The sequence below is a fragment of the Mauremys reevesii genome, linkage group 5 (assembly GCF_016161935.1).
Source record: "Mauremys reevesii isolate NIE-2019 linkage group 5, ASM1616193v1, whole genome shotgun sequence".
NCBI lineage: Eukaryota > Metazoa > Chordata > Testudines > Geoemydidae > Mauremys > Mauremys reevesii.
Genome location: NC_052627.1, coordinates 21,685,190 through 21,703,420, shown reverse-complemented (window position 1 = coordinate 21,703,420; position 18,231 = coordinate 21,685,190). Strand labels below are relative to the sequence as shown.

Here is an 18,231-nt window from a genome sequence, read left to right as displayed (position 1 = left end):
ACAAGCCGAATTTTCTCCTTGTACGAGCATGGTTCCCGTTGGCCTCAGTATAAACCAAGTGCATCTGAGTGGAGAATTTGGCCATAAGCATGCAGCTCGAGCACTCGCTCTGTGAACAGCATCAGAGCTCAGAAAGTTAATGCCCCTGGGAATTCACTTCAGTTGCATCGGCTGCTGGTGTTTGTGTGTATATGTACACTTGCACATGGACATATATCTATGTAACATGTGAGCTGATACCCATGTGATAAATTCATCCATTTATGCACCTTTGACAACCTCGCCAGCCCTTTTGTCCCCTGGCTCAGCACTCTCAGAGACTTTTTCTAACATGCTGAATCTCTGCGCGGCTTCAAAAAGGACCCGGGGTTAATCTGCAACAAAAAGTTTCCTTCTTTCTATAGTCGCAGAAGTTTCTGCCCAAAATGTGTGGCCTGGATCCCAGGATGGGCAGTGTTCAATCTTGCTCCACTGACAGATGTATGGTCTGATATCTCATGACCCTCCAGAACTAGAAATGGAAACTTTTATACCTTCGTAAATGGGTACCCACTCGTAATAGCTTCCGTTATAGCCAGTGAGAGCGTTTCAATGGAACAGGAAGCTGTCATAAGACATCATAAGCTGAGCACTGTTTGAGATCCGGGGGAAAGGGGGGGATAGCATAACTGGCTCTGATACAAGGATGTCAATATGTTTTGACTCTAGAATAGCATCAGGATCACTTTCAGCTTTGACACAGAAATATGCTGAGTTTCACCCCCCGTTATTAGGTTAGGTTAGGCACCTTTTTTTCCTTTTGTAGCTAACTCGAAATGACATTCATCATTTTTCTCTGCAAATGACAAGTAATGGAGGCGGGGGGATAGCTGGGGAAGTAATGTCCTGCCAGAAAATTCTCACATCTCCTCCTTGTTTCTGTTAGAAATGTCCAGAAAGAGGATCGTACTCCCATGGCTGAAGAATACAATGAATACAAGCAGATTAAGGCAAAGCTGAGGTTGCTGGAGGTGCTGATCAGTAAAAGAGATATTAGTTCCAAGATTATGTAATGAAGCTGATCGACTTCACAGAGAGGCTAAGAAGAGACCGAGACAACCAGATGAATGCATGAAGGGTGCAGCAGGAGCCCGACAATGAGGGGCTTAGCAGCTCCCCAAGAACTGAAAGGCCATTTTTAGAGGTGGGAGGTGGAGGAAGGGTGGCTTATCACTCTCTGCACTCGGCGTAGTCCATTGTGCCACCAGGCCAGTCACCTAGACTGGGGTTGCCAGCAAGAGAGAGGTGATGCTGTGCTCAGAGACGACGCCGAAAGGGTCCTTAGCTTTGATTCGCTTACCAATTCTGTCATGTTTAGAATATCAGAGTCAGATTACGTTTTTCCAGCGAATCATACTGAGAGGCTGACTGCTATGAATAGTGGTGAATCGTCCAATAATGTCCTCTTCTTTCCCAACCGAGTGCCCTGTCCAATGGAAAGTGACACACGGTTCCTGCTGTCGGGAAGTCCTGAGGCTGTTCTCTCTGAGCTACCATGACAGTGAGCTCTGGCTCCCAAATTACCTGTAGGTTTGGTGTTTGGGAATTGGGCCTTTTCAGTTACCCCACTGAGTGCTGGAGAATTGCTATTAATCAACGCCCTGCCTACTGCGTTGGCCTTCAGTGTGACTTTTCCCAGTGTTTGATTTTCTTACATGTGTTTTCTAGCTGTCACTTCTGCTTAGGTAGATGGTAGCTGCCTCTGATAAGAAAAGCGCTGTCAAAGGAAGTTCAGCAATACGCTTAGCTGGCATTTTGAATTGTGACACTGGGACTGTGGTTGGGCATTTGGATCAGAGTGGAGGTTCTGATGGCAGCAGTCAGAATCCTATTGGGTTTTAGTAGCTGAGATGTTCTATTGACATGAACGCGCTGCTCTGTCACTACAGCTGTCCCAGTTCAGGTATCCGGTAAGCAGAGTGAAGATCTGTCCACATCAGCATAGACAGACCACCAATCTTTCAGTGTCTGATACTGACATTAAAGACTGAGCTGGACAGTCCATTCACATATAGTGCACACACCCTAAACTTTTTTCTTTTGTGCACCTAAATGGTAAGACCACATGGATTGCAGCACTAAGTGTGAATTGCAGAGATGGAGATACAGAGCACAGTGAACTCATGGTCTTTTCTTCTTGATGATAATTGCAAATATAAATACTTTGGAGGAGAGGGGATGCTTCAGGAAATGGGAAACTTTGAGCCAGATTCTGCCCTTGGAAGTGTGTGATTCTGAGGTCAAAAGTTGGAACTTAACACACTCAAATCAACATGAACAATTTTCAGAAAGGAAAGCCTTGTTGTGAATGAATTATAGACAGGTGGTTTAGACGCTCATGTTAGACATTTGCTATTTTGAAGGGAAATGAGCTTAAAAAAAGGTGGAAGGCTCTTCTTTCTGTCATGCAGAGCCATTGGGCTCCGTTATTTCCTTGTGTTACCCTCAAGAGCTTCAATGTGCAGCTTCACACAGCCCAGGGAGAGGCCCCTAGTTGGAACTAGAGTAAGAATTCTGACTTCCCAGGGCAGGGTTCATCCCTGCTGCACGTAGGTGGAGCAAGCCAGCATGCTCCCTCCTGCATACTGATCCCATCAGTGAGCCAGTGTGGAGGAGCAGGGCAGTGATATTGAGTGCAGGGATTGCAATTGTATTTGGCGAGGGGGTGGGAAGCCTGCCTGTGCCCTACTCCATGCTTACATACCAGGACAGTCTGGCTCCAAAATACGTGGCAGTTCATGTTCCCTAAGCGCATTTCCCCCACGTTGCTATGTTATGTTGACTCTTGCCACGATAGATACAGAACATCTACAGCGTGTTTCAATAGCTTCTGTATCTCAAAACTTATTAAAAAGAAATGTCTCTCTCTTCCCCATCCATGAACCCTGGCAAAGTTCTCTAGAATGTCAGGCGTCGGACAGTGCCCGTGAGAAGTAGTACATTAAAGATAAGCCAGCGCCAGTTGGTAAGAGGTAGTAGAAGTTGGGTCTTTTCTTTTGCTAGTCACCAAATTCATTGTACTTAGGGGGATTTTCCAGGTGGTTCTTCATCGATCACAGAATTATCCCCTCCATCTAGAAGAAATAACAGAAGTAGGAGAGACTGAAGCCTATATTTAAAAAGGTAGCCTAGTTTTTGGGCGCCCAGCCTAGGGCCTGATTTTCAGCAGTGTTGAGCACCCACAGCTTCCATTGACCTGGGAGTTGTAGGCACTCAGCACCTCTGAGAACCAGACCCCATAGGTGTCTATACCTCGGTACACACTTGCAGAAGCTACTTTTGAAAATGTGGGCCGGATTGGCTGACTGCAGTCCTCTTTCCTTCTGCATGCAGGACGTCTGAGAATTCCAGCAAATAATGGTGGTGCCGTTGTCCTCCAAACCAGCTTTATGCCCGTTGAAAGGATGAATGGGAGGGTTGGGTATTTGGGGCGTAACTGTTTAATAGGACAGTGATGATATGTCACAGGACAAAAATGGCTGCTGGGTTCCTCAGAAGTCAGTATTGCTGGCTGCCTTTTATACGGTTAAGCCCCAGTTAAATGAAGCACTGAAACCCATGCTTAACTTTAGCCATGTGTCAATCCTATTGAAATAAGCACATGCTTGAAGTCAAGCCTGTGTCTGGTGTTTTTGTGAGTAGAGGTGGACTTAAGCACAAACTTAAATACTTTGCTGAATCAGGGCCTTATCTCCTTAATACCTAAATTACAGTGGCTGTGATTACCTAGCCATCAGTGTCCATAGCCTTCATGCAAAACTCCAGAAGTCACAAAGACTACATTTTGTTGTTAAAAGCCTGCTTGAACTGTGTACTGATAATTAACTGTTTTGTTGCCCTGACAATTCTTGACCAACAGTATATAGCAAAATATTTTGTTTTTAAATTGATAAGACTGTAGGGTTTTCTGACTGCCTAGCTACTGTTGTTTTCATGGCACATTGCTATGATTTCAAATATTTTATATAAATGATAAGTATAATGATGCACTTTAGAGAGATTATATTTTTAAAGTTTGAAAGCTAATAATAAAACCTATATAGCCAAAATTGTACTCTAAAAATCCTTGTCTAGCTCTCTCTTCTTAAAAGGCTGTTCTTTAAACAAAAACATAAAATGAATAGCACCAGTTGAACTTAATTCCATGAAGTCTCTGTATCTCCTGCAAACTGATTGAGTTTGGTAGAATTTACTGCAATTCACAAAATAGCCATTCAGGTACTGATCAACCCCCACCATCTCCAAAAAAAATAGTCATGCAAAAATCAAATTTTTTCATTTCAGTTTTCCTTTGTTATTTCACTTACTGCAGGCCCTTGAGTGTACAACCCAGTTTATATTGCTGTTTACATGAGAACGTTTGAATGCAAGTGAGAGTGCTTTTAATAGGGGTGAAGTGCAGTACAAGTATCTGCTTCAAATAAAATGAGTAAGCTGTTGGAATAAGACAAAATATACTTCCATGGCAATAGAACTTGTAGTGTGTTCTCTGGTGGCATTATGGCCTGTTTGGTAACTGGCTTCGCATGGCCTAGAATGATACAGGCACGTGTCCTTTTTGTTTTTTCAGGAATGCGTGGTTGTGTGTTACCGAATGTGAACATCATAAATGACTGAGGTTTATTTAATGGTGATGATGATGATAAACAGGGTATAAATATAATGATAAAACGAAAAGAGTTAAAGATGGCAAAAGCTTGTAATTTTCACAGGTAGCATTTGCTTTTATTCTGTTTACTTTGGCGTAAACACTCAGTTAATAGATGTTTATATTAAATATGGTGTAATTAAAGCATCTTATATAACTCTCGATTATTCTGTTAGAATTCACTTTTTATTACATGTATGTGCAAAAATTCGTAAGTGCCATCAAGTCATAATAAAAGCCTTTGTGCCTGAGAGGGAAAAGCATAGATTAGTGACATCTCAGCAAGACTTCTATTTAGGGGAATGTTTGCAAAATGGTAATTCAGACACACTGGAAACAGAACAGAAATAGAAGCTTGCTTGGATAAATCACTGAGAGTAAGATCTTTCAGTCGATGCCTGGTTCTGTACAGATCTCATGTCTAGGTCGTAATGGAAGTAGCTGGTTAGAAGTCAGAGAGGGCTTTATTTGCAGCCTTAGTGTAATATTGTTTAGGAACGGTGTTTGTTAAATTTGTGAAGGCTCCTAGTACAGCAGTTCACATGCTGCGTGCTTGTAGCATGGATTTTGTCAAACACTAATGCTTTGCAGGCAGTATGCAAAGTTGTACTGTTGACTTATTCCCATTTTCCGTGCCCCAGGGAACTCACTACGAGGATCCACAGCAACATCTGGGTTTCTTATTGATGTGGGAGAGAAATTGGGTTGGAGGCCAGTGATTGCAGGGGAGTGGAATTTGTGCACCCTTGTTCATCCTAGAGAGGAAAGTAACTCTGCATTCTGGAATTGTTGCCATTTGCAGTAGTTACCTTTAGCTATGCCTTTGTGCTAGTTTGGGGGATCACTGCACATGGTTAACAGCCGCTGCCTGTTTGCAGCTGCTAATGTTGTGAATGTCTCTCATTTTTTGTATATTTCAGAAAGTAAGAAGCACTTTGCTACAGTGGATGCACTTAAAAAGTGCTGTCTAGTTGTTGAGAGATTACTGGCTCTAGCAGTAGCCTGTACCTCGGATCATTGTTAGAACTGGCAATATCTGCAGAACAAGAAGGAACCTTTTAAGTGCATCGACTGTATGCCCATTTCCTGCCAAAATCCTTGCAGTGCATTTAAATGCATAACATTGACCGGTGCCTCTTGCTTTTCCCCTCAGGGAGTCATTGGGTTATTGAAATGCCTGTGCTATGTGGGACCTGATCCTGCTGCCACTAGAGTCCACAGCGTGTCCCTTTAAATTTCTCTTTTAGGAAACGAGGAAAACTAAGCAGAACTAACAGTTTATATATTTCCTCTTCCCCCATCAAAAAGAATGGAGCTGTAATTGTCAGGCCAACCAAAAATGCATTTACCCTTAGTAGTGCCAGCTGGAAAAGGGTGTGGACTCTGGAGTCACAACATATAGTGCAATATGTGAGACCTGTCTGACTCTGAACCTCGCCTGCACGGTGACATACACATGAGTCTGACAGGCTGCTCCTGAGCAGCCTTAATCCAACTCTCACTGTTCTGGAAAGTGGTTTTTTTTCTTATTTGCCTGTAAGTGTCTGCATGGCCCCTACTAAGCAGGGAAAGGGATTTACATGTGGGAAATGTGATGACATTCTACATCCTTCCAGTTAACGTGGGCTGTGAGGAGAGCAGAGGAGACATTTCTGAGAGTGTATTTTATGCAAATACTCTGACAATCTGCAAGTCTCTGTATTGGTAGGCAAGGGGGGGAGGTACTTAGAGCCATTTATTTTTTTTAAGTCCTGTTTGTGCATTCAGGGTGGGATTCTCAAAGCAGCTTAAGGGAGGAAGGCACCCAGCTCCGTCTGGAAGTCATCTAACTTCCTTCAGCACTATTGAAAATTCTACCCTTTATCCTCAATTGCACGATATGGAGGTCTAGGATCTAGGATTTTAAAGGGATATGACCAGGCTTAAAAAAAAATTGGCCCTTCAAAACCCTAATATTGGGATAATTTTTTTTAAAGTTCATTTCGGCCAGTTTCCATCTGAATGTAAACATGCCTGTGGTGGTGTCTGCAAACAGCATTACAGCTGTGTGCTAGTGCGTGCAAACCAGAACGTGAGACTGACTGCTGTGTTTGTTAACATCCCTGCTGAGTGAAAGTAAACACACAGCATAATGGGGGAAAAGATTTGTTGCAGTTTCTCTCTGTCTCAATCTCTAATGCATTATTAATAATCAGCCTACTTAAAAATACATGGAGTGAAATCCTGACCCCACTGAAGTTAATGGGAGTGTTGCCATTGACTGCAGCAGGACTCGGTTTTCACCCACCGTGTCCCTTTAAATTTCTCTTTTAGGAAACGAGGAAAACTAAGCAGAACTAACAGTTTATATATTTCCTCTTCCCCCATCAATAATAATGGAGCTGTAATTGTCAGTTAGGCCAACCAAAAATGCATTTACCCTCTGCTGTCAACCCTGATGGAAAATGCAAGGTAACCCGTAGCAGATTGAAGTGGAAATGTAGAGGAAGTATGCACAGCATTATATTCATTTTTCCAAATGTTGCAGACTGTTACATTTGGAGGGCAAATTAGATAGACGAGAATGTGGTTTCACCAGAATGACCTCTGACCTCTTTTCTCTCATACCCTATTTCTACGTGCTTTTTATAGGAAGGTACTAAAAAACAAAGAAGGATGAGGAAAGGCCGCATTCTTTTGAGGCAAATAGATTTCTGCCCCTGGAAACCATAATTTGCAGTGTATAATACCTCTTTATTTTTGGACATGAGATTGGTAAGTCCTCTACCGGTTACCTTATTAGCTTTATCCGTGAAGGAACCATAGGCTGTGGTAGCCTTACACTTTGATGTATCGTTGAAGTATCTTGTTGTCCTTGGCAAAAAGAATTGTAAAAGTTCTTGGCCTTGTACAGCTAGAGGATCTGCACATCCAAGCTATTCGTGATGGCATGCGGGGCATCAAACTCTGTCCAACCTGTATATTATCTGTTCTGTATGACACAGGGTATTTAATGCTTGCTACAACTTCGTATGTTCAAAGTATTCATTGTGCCTCTCTGTGGACATCTGCATGCATTGGTGTAAACCATCTTCTATTCTGTGTATATGTATATACATAGAGAGGTATATATTTACACAAATGACTGTGCATGTGTGTATACAATTTGATTTTGGAGGTCGGAAGCCAGTAACAGCCAGATGTGTGGCTGGAGAAATCACTTTTGCAGACTTCATTCTCTGTATGAAAGCAACTCCATAACCGGCTCATGCAAATGACATATTTAACAAATAATGCAATCTTAGCCAGTGTGGGCCCAGTTCTATGTTTACATGATTTATGTAAGCAAATTTAATTTGAATCTACAGTGTCTTTTTTAATGTGAACTGATTGACAAATGTTCTGTGTACATTTTTGTACATGATTGTATTTTGTATGAAACAAAGGAAATAAAACTATTTTGACTGCAGGTCTCTAGCAATCCTTGCTGTCTGCATGAATTGCTGACAAAAGGGACTGGTGCAACAATCAACAGGGCTCAGTAACCCTCATGAGGGATCTGGCTGGCAAGGATTAGGGGTGAAGAGAGGAAAAAGCAGCTGCACCCATCTCCAGGGATAGAATACGGCATCGTTCCGAGGTGAGGGCCTTGCTATGTTAAGTCCTCAACTAGGGGTGCGAGGAAACTGCCCTGCTAGTCCCAGACACTTGGCACAGATCACCATGGCCGGAAATAAATGTTAGGTATATCCTGCCTTGGGAGTTTTTGCTGATTTGGTCAAATAAATCTGGGTCATTTAAAGGCAAAATATTTGCCCTGCAAGAGTGTTTTGCTGAGCTTTAAGCTCTCTCACCTGCAGCAGGGATGATTTAGCAATATCCAGAGAGAAGTGCGCACCCCACGAGAGGTGGAGAAATCGCCCCACCTGCCTTTGAATTTGGTGAGAAAACATTTACAAGAGCCCCCTTCAGCCCATCCCCTGCCCCTCCGATATGTTGTCTCATAGGGGACACAGGGAGCTTCCTTACAGAAGTCTGCTGCAGCGAGAGGGGGATGCCACTGCAAAGTGTGCTGGAAGATAAAAACCAAGATGCGGGTCATGCCAAAGGCATCCGTGTTTCCAAGTCGCACCCTCACCTCGGAGCTTTTATTTTTCTGCAAACAGAGGCAAACTTGAAGCCATTTTGAAAAGACTCCAGCACTTGCTCCCCAGCGGCGAAGTGATGGTGTGGGTATGGCCCAGATTCCCAGTTTAATTGCATTGCAAACTCCATCCCTGTGTGGCTCTCTGGGATAGGGACTGGTGCACTTGTTTAAAACATCTGTGATCCTCTAATTATCCCACAGATTCCTTTAATCTTGGAGCATTAAAGTGCTGACTTGCTGCCAAGTGCACATGATCCCCTCCTTCCAGGCTGCTGCCCTCCTTCCCGTAGTGGAGGAGTTCCACGATGTAAAGCTTTGTGAGTTTCTTACTCTGGGGGGCGGGGCTGGAAAGCATCTGCCGCTCTCAACAATGCAGGATTGCTGCCAGTAGAGGTCCCTCCTCCCCATCATAGAACTTAAGATCAGAAGAGACCTTTATGATCATCTAGTCTGACCATCCAAGTTCTCTCTCCTGAATAGACCTGATCACGCTAACTCCTCTCAAAGCAGACTCGGGAGCCAGGTTCTCCTGACCCAGCATCTTGTCTCCCTTTGAGGCTTTAGCTAAGCACTTCTTACTCAAGCAAAACTCCCATTGGTACAGTAGAACCCTTATTTGTCACCCAATCCTGAGGCAGGAAGAGCTCTCTTGGATCAATGAGAGATGCTTGCTCTGGTTGGGACAGGCTGCACTAGCTGGAAGAATGAAGCAGCCACGCAGAAGCCAAGCATGAGAATTTGCAACCTAAGGCTAAATGAGCAGCACTTGGGAGGGCTCTGCCTGTGACCGGAGCTTTATTGGCAAAGGCAATGGGGTGGGAGTGGGATAATCTGCCTCTGGTGTGCTGGAGCCGTAGATAAACAGAAGATTGCAGGCTCTAGAGCTGTGACTGGGCTCCGTCACCAGCACTCAATTACATAAGAACGGCCACACTGCATCAGACCAAAGGTCCATGCAGCCCAGTATCCTGTCTTCAGACAATGGCCAATGCCAGGTGCTTCAGAGGGAATGAACAGAACAGGTAATTGTCACATGATCCATTCCCTGTCACCCATTCCTAGCTTCTGGCAAGCAGGGGCTAGGGACACCATCCCTGTCCATCCTGGCTAATAGCCATTGATGGACCTATCCTCCATGAATTTATCTAGTCCTTTTTTTAACCCTGTTATAGTCTTGCCTTTTGCAACAGCCTCTGGCAAGAGTTCCACAGGTTGCCTGTGCATTGTGTGCAGAAAGATTCTTTTGTTTGTTTTAAACCTGCTGCCTATTATTTTTATTTGGTAACCCCTAGTTCTTGTGTTATGAGGAGTAAATTACACTTCTCTGTTTACTTTCTCCTCACCCATCATGATTTTATAGACCTCTGTCATATCCCCTCTCTGTCATCTCTTTTCCAAGCCCCAGTCTTATTCATCGCTCCTCACATGGAAGCTGTTCCATACACCTAATCATTTTTGTTGCCCTTTTCTGTACCTTTTCCAATTCCAATTTTATTTTGTTTTTTGAGATGGGGTGACCACATCTGCACACAGTATTCAAGGTGTGCACGTACCATGGATTTATAGAGAGGCAATATGATATTTTATGTCTCCTTATCTATCCCTTTCCTAATGACTCCCAACACTGTTAGTTTTTTTGACTCCCACTGCACATTGAGTGGATGTTTTCAGAGAACTATCCACAATGACTCCAAGATCTTTCTTGAGTGATAGCAGCTAATTTAGACCCCATCATTTTTTTTTGTACAGTTGGGATTATGTTTTCCACTGTGCATTACTTGGCATTTATCAGCACTGAATTTGAGAGACGCAGCTATAGAAATGCATGGTTGTGTCATTGCTCCGGCTCAAGTGAGGTAAGGGAAAGGCTAGGAAGTGGATACTCTCCATCCTTCATTGAGGTAAAGTGGGAACATCCCGGCTTCCTGAGCTAATGTGTGCCAGGCCAGGGTCTGAATCCCATGGGCTGTCGCACTGGGACAAAGCACAGTCATCGGACAACTGCCTGCAGCTCCATTTAGCTGCTATAAGCCAGTTTTCATCCCAAGAAATGGGATACAGCAGGATCCCTTTCATGAAAGTTTGACCCAAATACACCTCGCTCTTGCTGTTGTGGGGACATCAGGTGCAGAGGGACTCTGCTGTGGATTTTCCAGTGTGCCTGGGGCTCTGAAGTAGCATAACAAACTAGATCTCTTATTCACCTGCAGAGTTTTAGAAAAGGGGAGGGAGTGGGGCCTCCGGAGCTTCAAGACTCATGGTCAATCTTGGATTCATGTGAAGAGCAAAGCTAGGGGAAGCCGCCGGTTGTCGTGTGCCCCTGCCAGCAGGGCCAGAATTTACGAACTCCACCCCCCAGTATGTCCCAATGGGAGTTGCTGGGGCTGAGTACCGACCCCCGGGAGCCTACAGCCAGGCCTGAGCCCCTCTCCCTGTAAGAAGCTGTGTGATTTCCCTCACGGGCTGGAATTCAGCTGGGGCAATTCTTGTTGCGATGTTTGTTTCCCGGAGTCGAGAAGTTCAGCTGCATTGGGACCTGGCTTAGTAAAGCCAGAAAATTGCATGCAACTCCCCTGGGATGAGCCACGGTAGAATTGCCTTTGAAAAGGGTCAAACCCACACGTGACGGGCGCTCTCTGCCAAGGCGGGGATTCCCCTCTTTCCACCCACCGTGACACTCCTACTCCCGGGGCTCTGTGGCACATGGGAGACTGCAGCCGTTCCAAAGTCCAGGAGCTGAGTCGTGTGGGGGGAGATCGGTTTCATAGCATCCTCTGGGGGAAAAAATCACATGCTTTTCAGTGCTAGTTCCAGGGTGACAGGTCAGGCTCAGCGCTGCAGCCTGGAAACACATAGGAGTGAGATGGCTTCAGCGGTTTGTTTGCAGCTAGAAAGAGCCAGATTCTCCCCTCAGCTCCAGTGGGGTAAGCCAGGCGTTGGTCTGGGTGAAGTCACGGGGGCAATACACCAAGGCAAGAGCTATCAGGCCTCAGAGCGCTCTCTCCGTTCATACACGATGCCCATCATCAGACACAGAGCACCTGGGGCAACTTCCCTCTCAGGAACGCAGGAATTGCCAGAGTGGATCCAACCAGTGATCATCATGCCCTGTTGCCCATCTCCAACAATACCCAGTACCAAATGCTTCAGAGGAAGACACTGCAGTAGGCAGCGATAAGCTAACTGGCTCCTTCCCCCACCCCACCCCTTGAACAATTTCCTCCTGGAAGCTAGATATCAGGTTATGTTAATACTCCTATTTGCGTAAAGTATGGAGGCTCCAGTTACTGATATAAATATCCAATCCTGTTTTAATCTCTGCTAAGATCTTGGGTGGCAATGAGTTCCCCAGGTTCATTGTGCAAGAGTGTAATTCTTCTTAGCAGGGCTGAACTTGCCACCTTTTGCATCTGTTCAATCTGACATTGTTCATGTAGCAGGAGACAGGGAGAACAGAAGTGTCCAACCTCCCTTCCCTTGAGCAGTTCTGTCTTGCAGCAAGCACAAAGAACGAGTTCCTAGAAATAGTCTCAGCATTGAACTCGGGTGCTGCCTGGGGAGGAGACTGAGAAAGTCCTTCTGAGAGCATGGACATAGCGTCAGCTTTCATGCTAAAGCCTTTTCCTCCTCCCGTTCCCCACTCACCTTCTCTTCCTGTAGCTACCGTATTTTCCAAAGCCTGAGAACCACACTGGAAGTTGAACACCAACCTACCTTTGAGGACCTGGAGCTGAGCCACCAAGAGGAACACCCTGTGACTTGGGGTGCCTGGGGTAGCCCCACTGAGAATGCCAAGGTCAGGGCAGGCGCCAAAAAGAAGTGCAGATTCTCCCAAAACTAGGGGGTTGTGCTCAACTAGTCACAAACTGTGCTCCTGCTCTCCCACGCTCGTTATCAAGAAGCTGAAACAAGGAATCACACCTCCCTCTTTAGTGCATTGCAGTTCTCTGGCTCTCAATCAGCGCATGGGTCCAGTAAGGTGAAGAGGTATTTAAAACCTCTGTTCATGATACAAAATCTTCTGAAAGGGCCAGCCACATTACCAGGTCAATATTAATTTGGATCTTACCCAAAATACCATGCTGCTGGCCAATCCTTTAGTATCTAAAACTAAGTGTGTATTGGAAAAGAATGAGAAGAGAGGAGTTAGATGGTAAAGCAATCAGATACGTAAATAAGACTTCAGAGTCCATATATCAGGTTCTCCGCAGTATTGGTGAGTTTGCTGGCTTGGAGAGTCCCTCTGAAACAAATCCAAAGCTTGGATGAGTCATTCAGTCCTTTGCTCAGCTTCCAGAGAAGTTACTCCAGTGTTAAGAAGCAGGATTGAAGACAAAATGGAGAAGCAGCAGCTGCCTTTGTATATCCTTTGCCATGTGGTTTGTACTTCCTTTGTCCTAAACACAAACTTCCTGGGAAAGCAGAGTCCCCTGTCCACAGGCATGTCCCTACATGGCCTGCTGACTCAGGTGTATCCCTGCCTTCTCTCAATGGGTTCATTGTACAGCTGATCGCCTTTGCTAGGCCATCATGCCGGCTAGAAAGTGCTGATGCCAATCTGTCTGGGGGTGTCCCCCAGATCCACAGCACAGCTCTGAGATACAGATCTGCCACACACATTTATAGTGTGCCATACAACGATGATACAAACAAGATTATCATACGTGGCAAATCATAACTTTTCAACTGCGACCTTACCTGGCATATTTTGTAATATTGGTATCAACAGTATTGTAAATGGTCAACCCTGTTCCACACAGCGTCACCCAGCCCTCTGGCAGTCAGCTGCCACCACGTCCACAAAGACGGCTTGGGGCTTTGAGCCCCACTGCAACTGAGGTTCATCCTTTAACAAGTAATTGGGTATTTGGGCGTATTGAAAACAGCTCCCCAGCCACGCCTAGCCAACTGTAGAGAAATCAGAGCCGAACCTCTTCAAAGAATAAAATGGAGGAAGCGCTGGTCCCCTCCTGCACTCCCCTGTAGAGCCAACCACCTATGAAAGCAACTGAAAATAGTTATCCCAAGCTCCAGCATCAAAAGAGACACAATGCAAGGATTTCTCTGTGCACCTTATCAATGCTTTGAGCAGCTTGGCCTTTTCCAGGTTGTAATGACAGTAACAGCACCCAAAAAAATCTTGGTGGGCATAGGGTTGCCAACTGTCTAATCACACAAACCCAAACACCCTTGCCCTGCCCTGCTCCTTCCGAGGCCTTACCCATGCTCACTCCAGCCCCCCTCCCCTGTCACTCGCTCTCCCTCATCCTCACTCACTTCCACCGGGCTGGGGCCAGGGGCTGGGGTACAGGATGGGGTGTGGGTTCTGGGAGGGAGTTTGGGTGCAGTAGTGGGTTCAGGGCTGTGGTAGGGGGTTGGGGTACAGGAGGGGGTGTGGGCTCTGGAAGGGAGTTTGGGTGCAAGGGTGGGTTCAGGGCTGTGGTAGGGTGTTGGGGTACAGGAGGGGGTGTGGGCTCTGGAAGGGAGTTTAAGAACATAAAAAAGGCCGTACCGGGTCAGACCAAAGGTCCATCTAGCCCAGTATCTGTCTACCGACAGTGGCCAATGCCAGGTGCCCCAGAGGGAGTGAACCTAACAGGCAATGATCAAGTGATCTCTCTCCTGCCATCCATCTCCATCCTCTGACGAACAGAGGCTAGGGACACCATTCTTACCCATCCTGGCTAATAGCCATTTATGGACTTAGCCACCATGAATTTATCCAGTCCCCTTTTAAACATTGTTATAGTCCTAGCCTTCACAACCTCCTCAGGTAAGGAGTTCCACAAGTTGACTGTGCACTGCGTGAAGAAGAACTTCCTTTTATTTGTTTTAAACCTCCTGCCTATTAATTTCATTTGGTGACCCCTAGTTCTCGTATTATGGGAATAGGTAAATAACTTCTCCTTATCCACTTTCTCAACATCACTCATGATTTTATATACCTCTATCTTAGCCCCCCCTTAGTCTCCTCTTTTCCAAACTGAAGAGTCCTAGCCTCTTTAATCTTTCCTCATATGGGACCCTCTCCAAACCCCTAATCATTTTAGTTGCCCTTTTCTGAACCTTTTCTAGTGCCAGAATATCTTTTTTGAGGTGAGGGGACCACATCTGTACACAGTATTCGAGATGTGGGTGTACCATGGATTTATATAAGGGCAATAATATATTCTCAGTCTTATTCTCTATCCCCTTTTTAATGATTCCTAACATCCTGTTTGCTTTTTTGACCGCCTCTGCACACTGCGTTGACATCTTTAGAGAACTATCCACGATGACGCCAAGATCTTTTTCCTGACTCGTTGTAGCTAAATTAGCCCCCATCATGCTGTATGTATAGTTGGGGTTATTTCTTCCAATGTGCATTACTTTACATTTATCCACATTAAATTTCATTTGCCATTTTGTTGCCCAATCACTTAGTTTTATGAGATCTTTTTGAAGTTCTTCACAATCTGCTTTGGTCTTAACTATCTTGAGTAGTTTAGTATCATCTGCAAACTTTGCCACCTCACTGTTTACCCCTTTCTCCAGATCATTTATGAATAGGATTGGTCCTAGGACTGACCCTTGGGGAACACCACTAGTTACCCCTCTCCATTCTGAGAATTTACCATTAATTCCTACCCTTTGTTCCCTGTCCTTTAACCAGTTCTCAATCCATGAAAGGACCTTCCCTTTTATCCCATGACAGCTTAATTTACGTAAGAGCCTTTGGTGAGGGACCTTGTCAAAGGCTTTCTGGAAATCTAAATATACTATGTCCACTGTATCCCCCTTGTCCACATGTTTGTTGACCCCTTCAAAGAATAGATTAGTAAGACACGATTTCCCTTTACAGAAACCATGTTGACTATTGCTTAAGAGTTTGTTTTTCTATGTGTCTGACAATTTTATTCTTTACTATTGTTTCAACTAATTTGCCCGGTACCGACGTTAGACTTACCGGTCTGTAATTGCCGGGATCACCCCTAGAGCCCTTTTTAAATATTGGCGTTATATTAGCTAACTTCCAGCCATTGGGTACCGAAGCCGATTTAAAGGACAGGTTACAAACCTTAGTTAATAGTTCCGCAACTTCACATTTGAGTTCTTTCAGAACTCTTGAGTGAATGCCATCTGGTGCCGGTGACTTGTTAATGTTGAGTTTATCAATTAATTCCAAAACCTCCTCTAGTGACACTTCAATCAGTGACAGTTCCTCAGATTTGTCACCTACAAAAGCCAGCTCAGGTTTGGGAATCTCCCTAACATCCTCAGCCGTGAAGACTGAAGCAAAGAATCCATTTAGTTTCTCCGCAATACTTTATCGTCTTTAAGCGCTCCTTTTGTATTTTGATCATCAAGGGGCCCCACTGGTTGTTTAGCAGGCTTCCTGCTTCTGATGTACTTAAAAAACATTTTGTTATTACCTTTGGAGTTTTTGGCCAGCCGTTCTTCAAACTCCTCTTTGGCTTTTCTTATTACACTCTTGCACTTAAGTTGGCAGTGTTTGTGCTCCTTTCTATTTGCCTCACTAGGATTTGACTTCCACTTTTAAAGGAAGTCTTTTTATCTCTCACTGCTTCTTTTACATGGTTGTTAAGCCACGGTGGCTCTTTTTTAGTTCTTTTACTGTTTTTCTTAATTTGGGGTATACATTGAAGTTGGGCCTCTATTATGGTGGCTTTAAAAAGGGCCCATGCAACTTGCAGGGATTTCACTTTAGTCACTGTACCTTTTAACTTTTGTCTAACTAACCCCCTCATTTTTGTATAGTTCCCCCTTTTGAAATTAAATGCCACAGTGTTGGGCAGTTGAGGTGTTCTTCCCACCACAGGGATGTTGAATGCTATTGTATTATGGTCACTATTTCCAAGCGGTCCTGCTATAGTTACCTCTTGGACCAGCTCCTGCGCTCCACTCAGGATTAAATCTAGAGTTGTCTCTCCCCTTGTGGGTTCCCGTACCAGCTGCTCCATGAAGCAGTCATTTAAAGTATCGAGAAATTTTATCTCTGCATTTCGTCCCGAAGTGAAATGTTCCCAGTCAATATGGGGATAATTGAAATCCCCCACTATTATTGGGTTCTTAATTTTGATAGCCTCTCTAATTTCCCTTAGCATTTCATCATCACTATTACTGTCCTGGTCAGGTGGTCGATAATAGATCCCTAATGTTATATTTTTACTAGAGCATGAAATTTCTATCCATAGAGACTCTATGGAACATGTGGATTCGCTTAAGATTTTTACTTCATTTGAATCTACACTTTCTTTCACATATAGTGTCACTCCTCCCCCCTGCACGGCCTGTTCTGTCCTTCCAATATATTTTGTACCCCGGAATGATTGTGTCCCATTGATTGCTCTCAGTCCACCAAGTTTCTGTGATGCCTATTATATCTATATCCTCCTTTATCACAAGGCACTCTAGTTCACCCATCTTATTATTTAGACTTCTAGCATTTGTGTACAAGCACTTTAAAAACTTGTCCCTGTTTATTTGTCTGCCCTTTTCTGATGTGCCAGATTCTTTTTTATGTGACTGTTTATCATCTGATCCGGCCCTTACATTATACTTTTCAGTCCTCTGCTCCTGACTATAACCTGGAGATTCTCTATCATCAGACTCTCCCCTAAGAGAAGTCTGTGTCCGATCCACACACTCCTCTGCAGCAGTCGGCTTTCCCCCATCTCCTAGTTTAAAAACTGCTCTACAACCTTTCTAATGTTTAGTGCCAGCAGTCTGGTTCCACTTTGGTTTAGGTGGAGCCCATCTCTCCTGTATAGGCTCCTCCCATCCCAGACGTTTCCCCAGTTCCTAATGAACGTGAACCCCTCCTCTCTACACCATCGTCTCATCCACGCATTGAGACTCTGAAGCTCTGCCTGCCTATCTGGCCCTGCGCGTGGAACTGGGAGCATTTCTGAAAATGCCACCATAGAGGTCCTGGATTTCAGTCTCTTCCCTAGCAGCGTAAATTTGGCTTCCAGGACATCTTTCCTACCCTTCCCTATGTCACTGGTACCTACATGTACCACGACCACCGGCTCCTCCCCAGCACTACACATAAGTCTATCTAGATGCCTCGAGAGATCCGCAACCTTCGCACCAGGCAGGCAAGTCACCATACGGTTCTCCTGGTCATCACAGACCCAGCTATCTACATTTCTAATAATCGAATCTCCCATTACTAACACCTGCCTTTTCCTAGAAACTGGAGTTCCCTCCCCCGGAGTGCAGGAGTGGGTTCAGGGCTGTGGTAGGGTGTTGGGGTACAGGAGGGGGTGTGGGTTCTGGGAGGGAGTTTGGGTGCAAGGGTGGGCTCAGGGCTGTGTTAAGGGGTTGGGGTACAGGATGGGGTGTCGGCCCTGGGAGGGAGTTTGGGTGCAGGAGTGGGTTCAGGGCTGTGGTAGGGGGTTGGGGTACAGGATGG

General features: G+C 45.0%; 1 protein-coding gene across 12 annotated transcripts in view; it reads left to right on the top strand.

Moving 5' to 3' along the window:
- Window positions 1-8,135, top strand: part of FAM13A (family with sequence similarity 13 member A) — a 208,120-nt gene extending 199,985 nt beyond the window's left edge. For all 12 annotated transcript variants that reach the window (XM_039540440.1, XM_039540441.1, XM_039540442.1 and 9 more), the window contains one exon: window positions 926-8,135. In XM_039540440.1, coding sequence (XP_039396374.1) covers window positions 926-1,052 — 127 coding nt within the window. In that variant the 3' untranslated portion in view covers window positions 1,053-8,135. The remainder of the gene's footprint in view (window positions 1-925) is intronic.
- The last annotated feature ends 10,096 nt before the right edge of the window (window positions 8,136-18,231 follow it).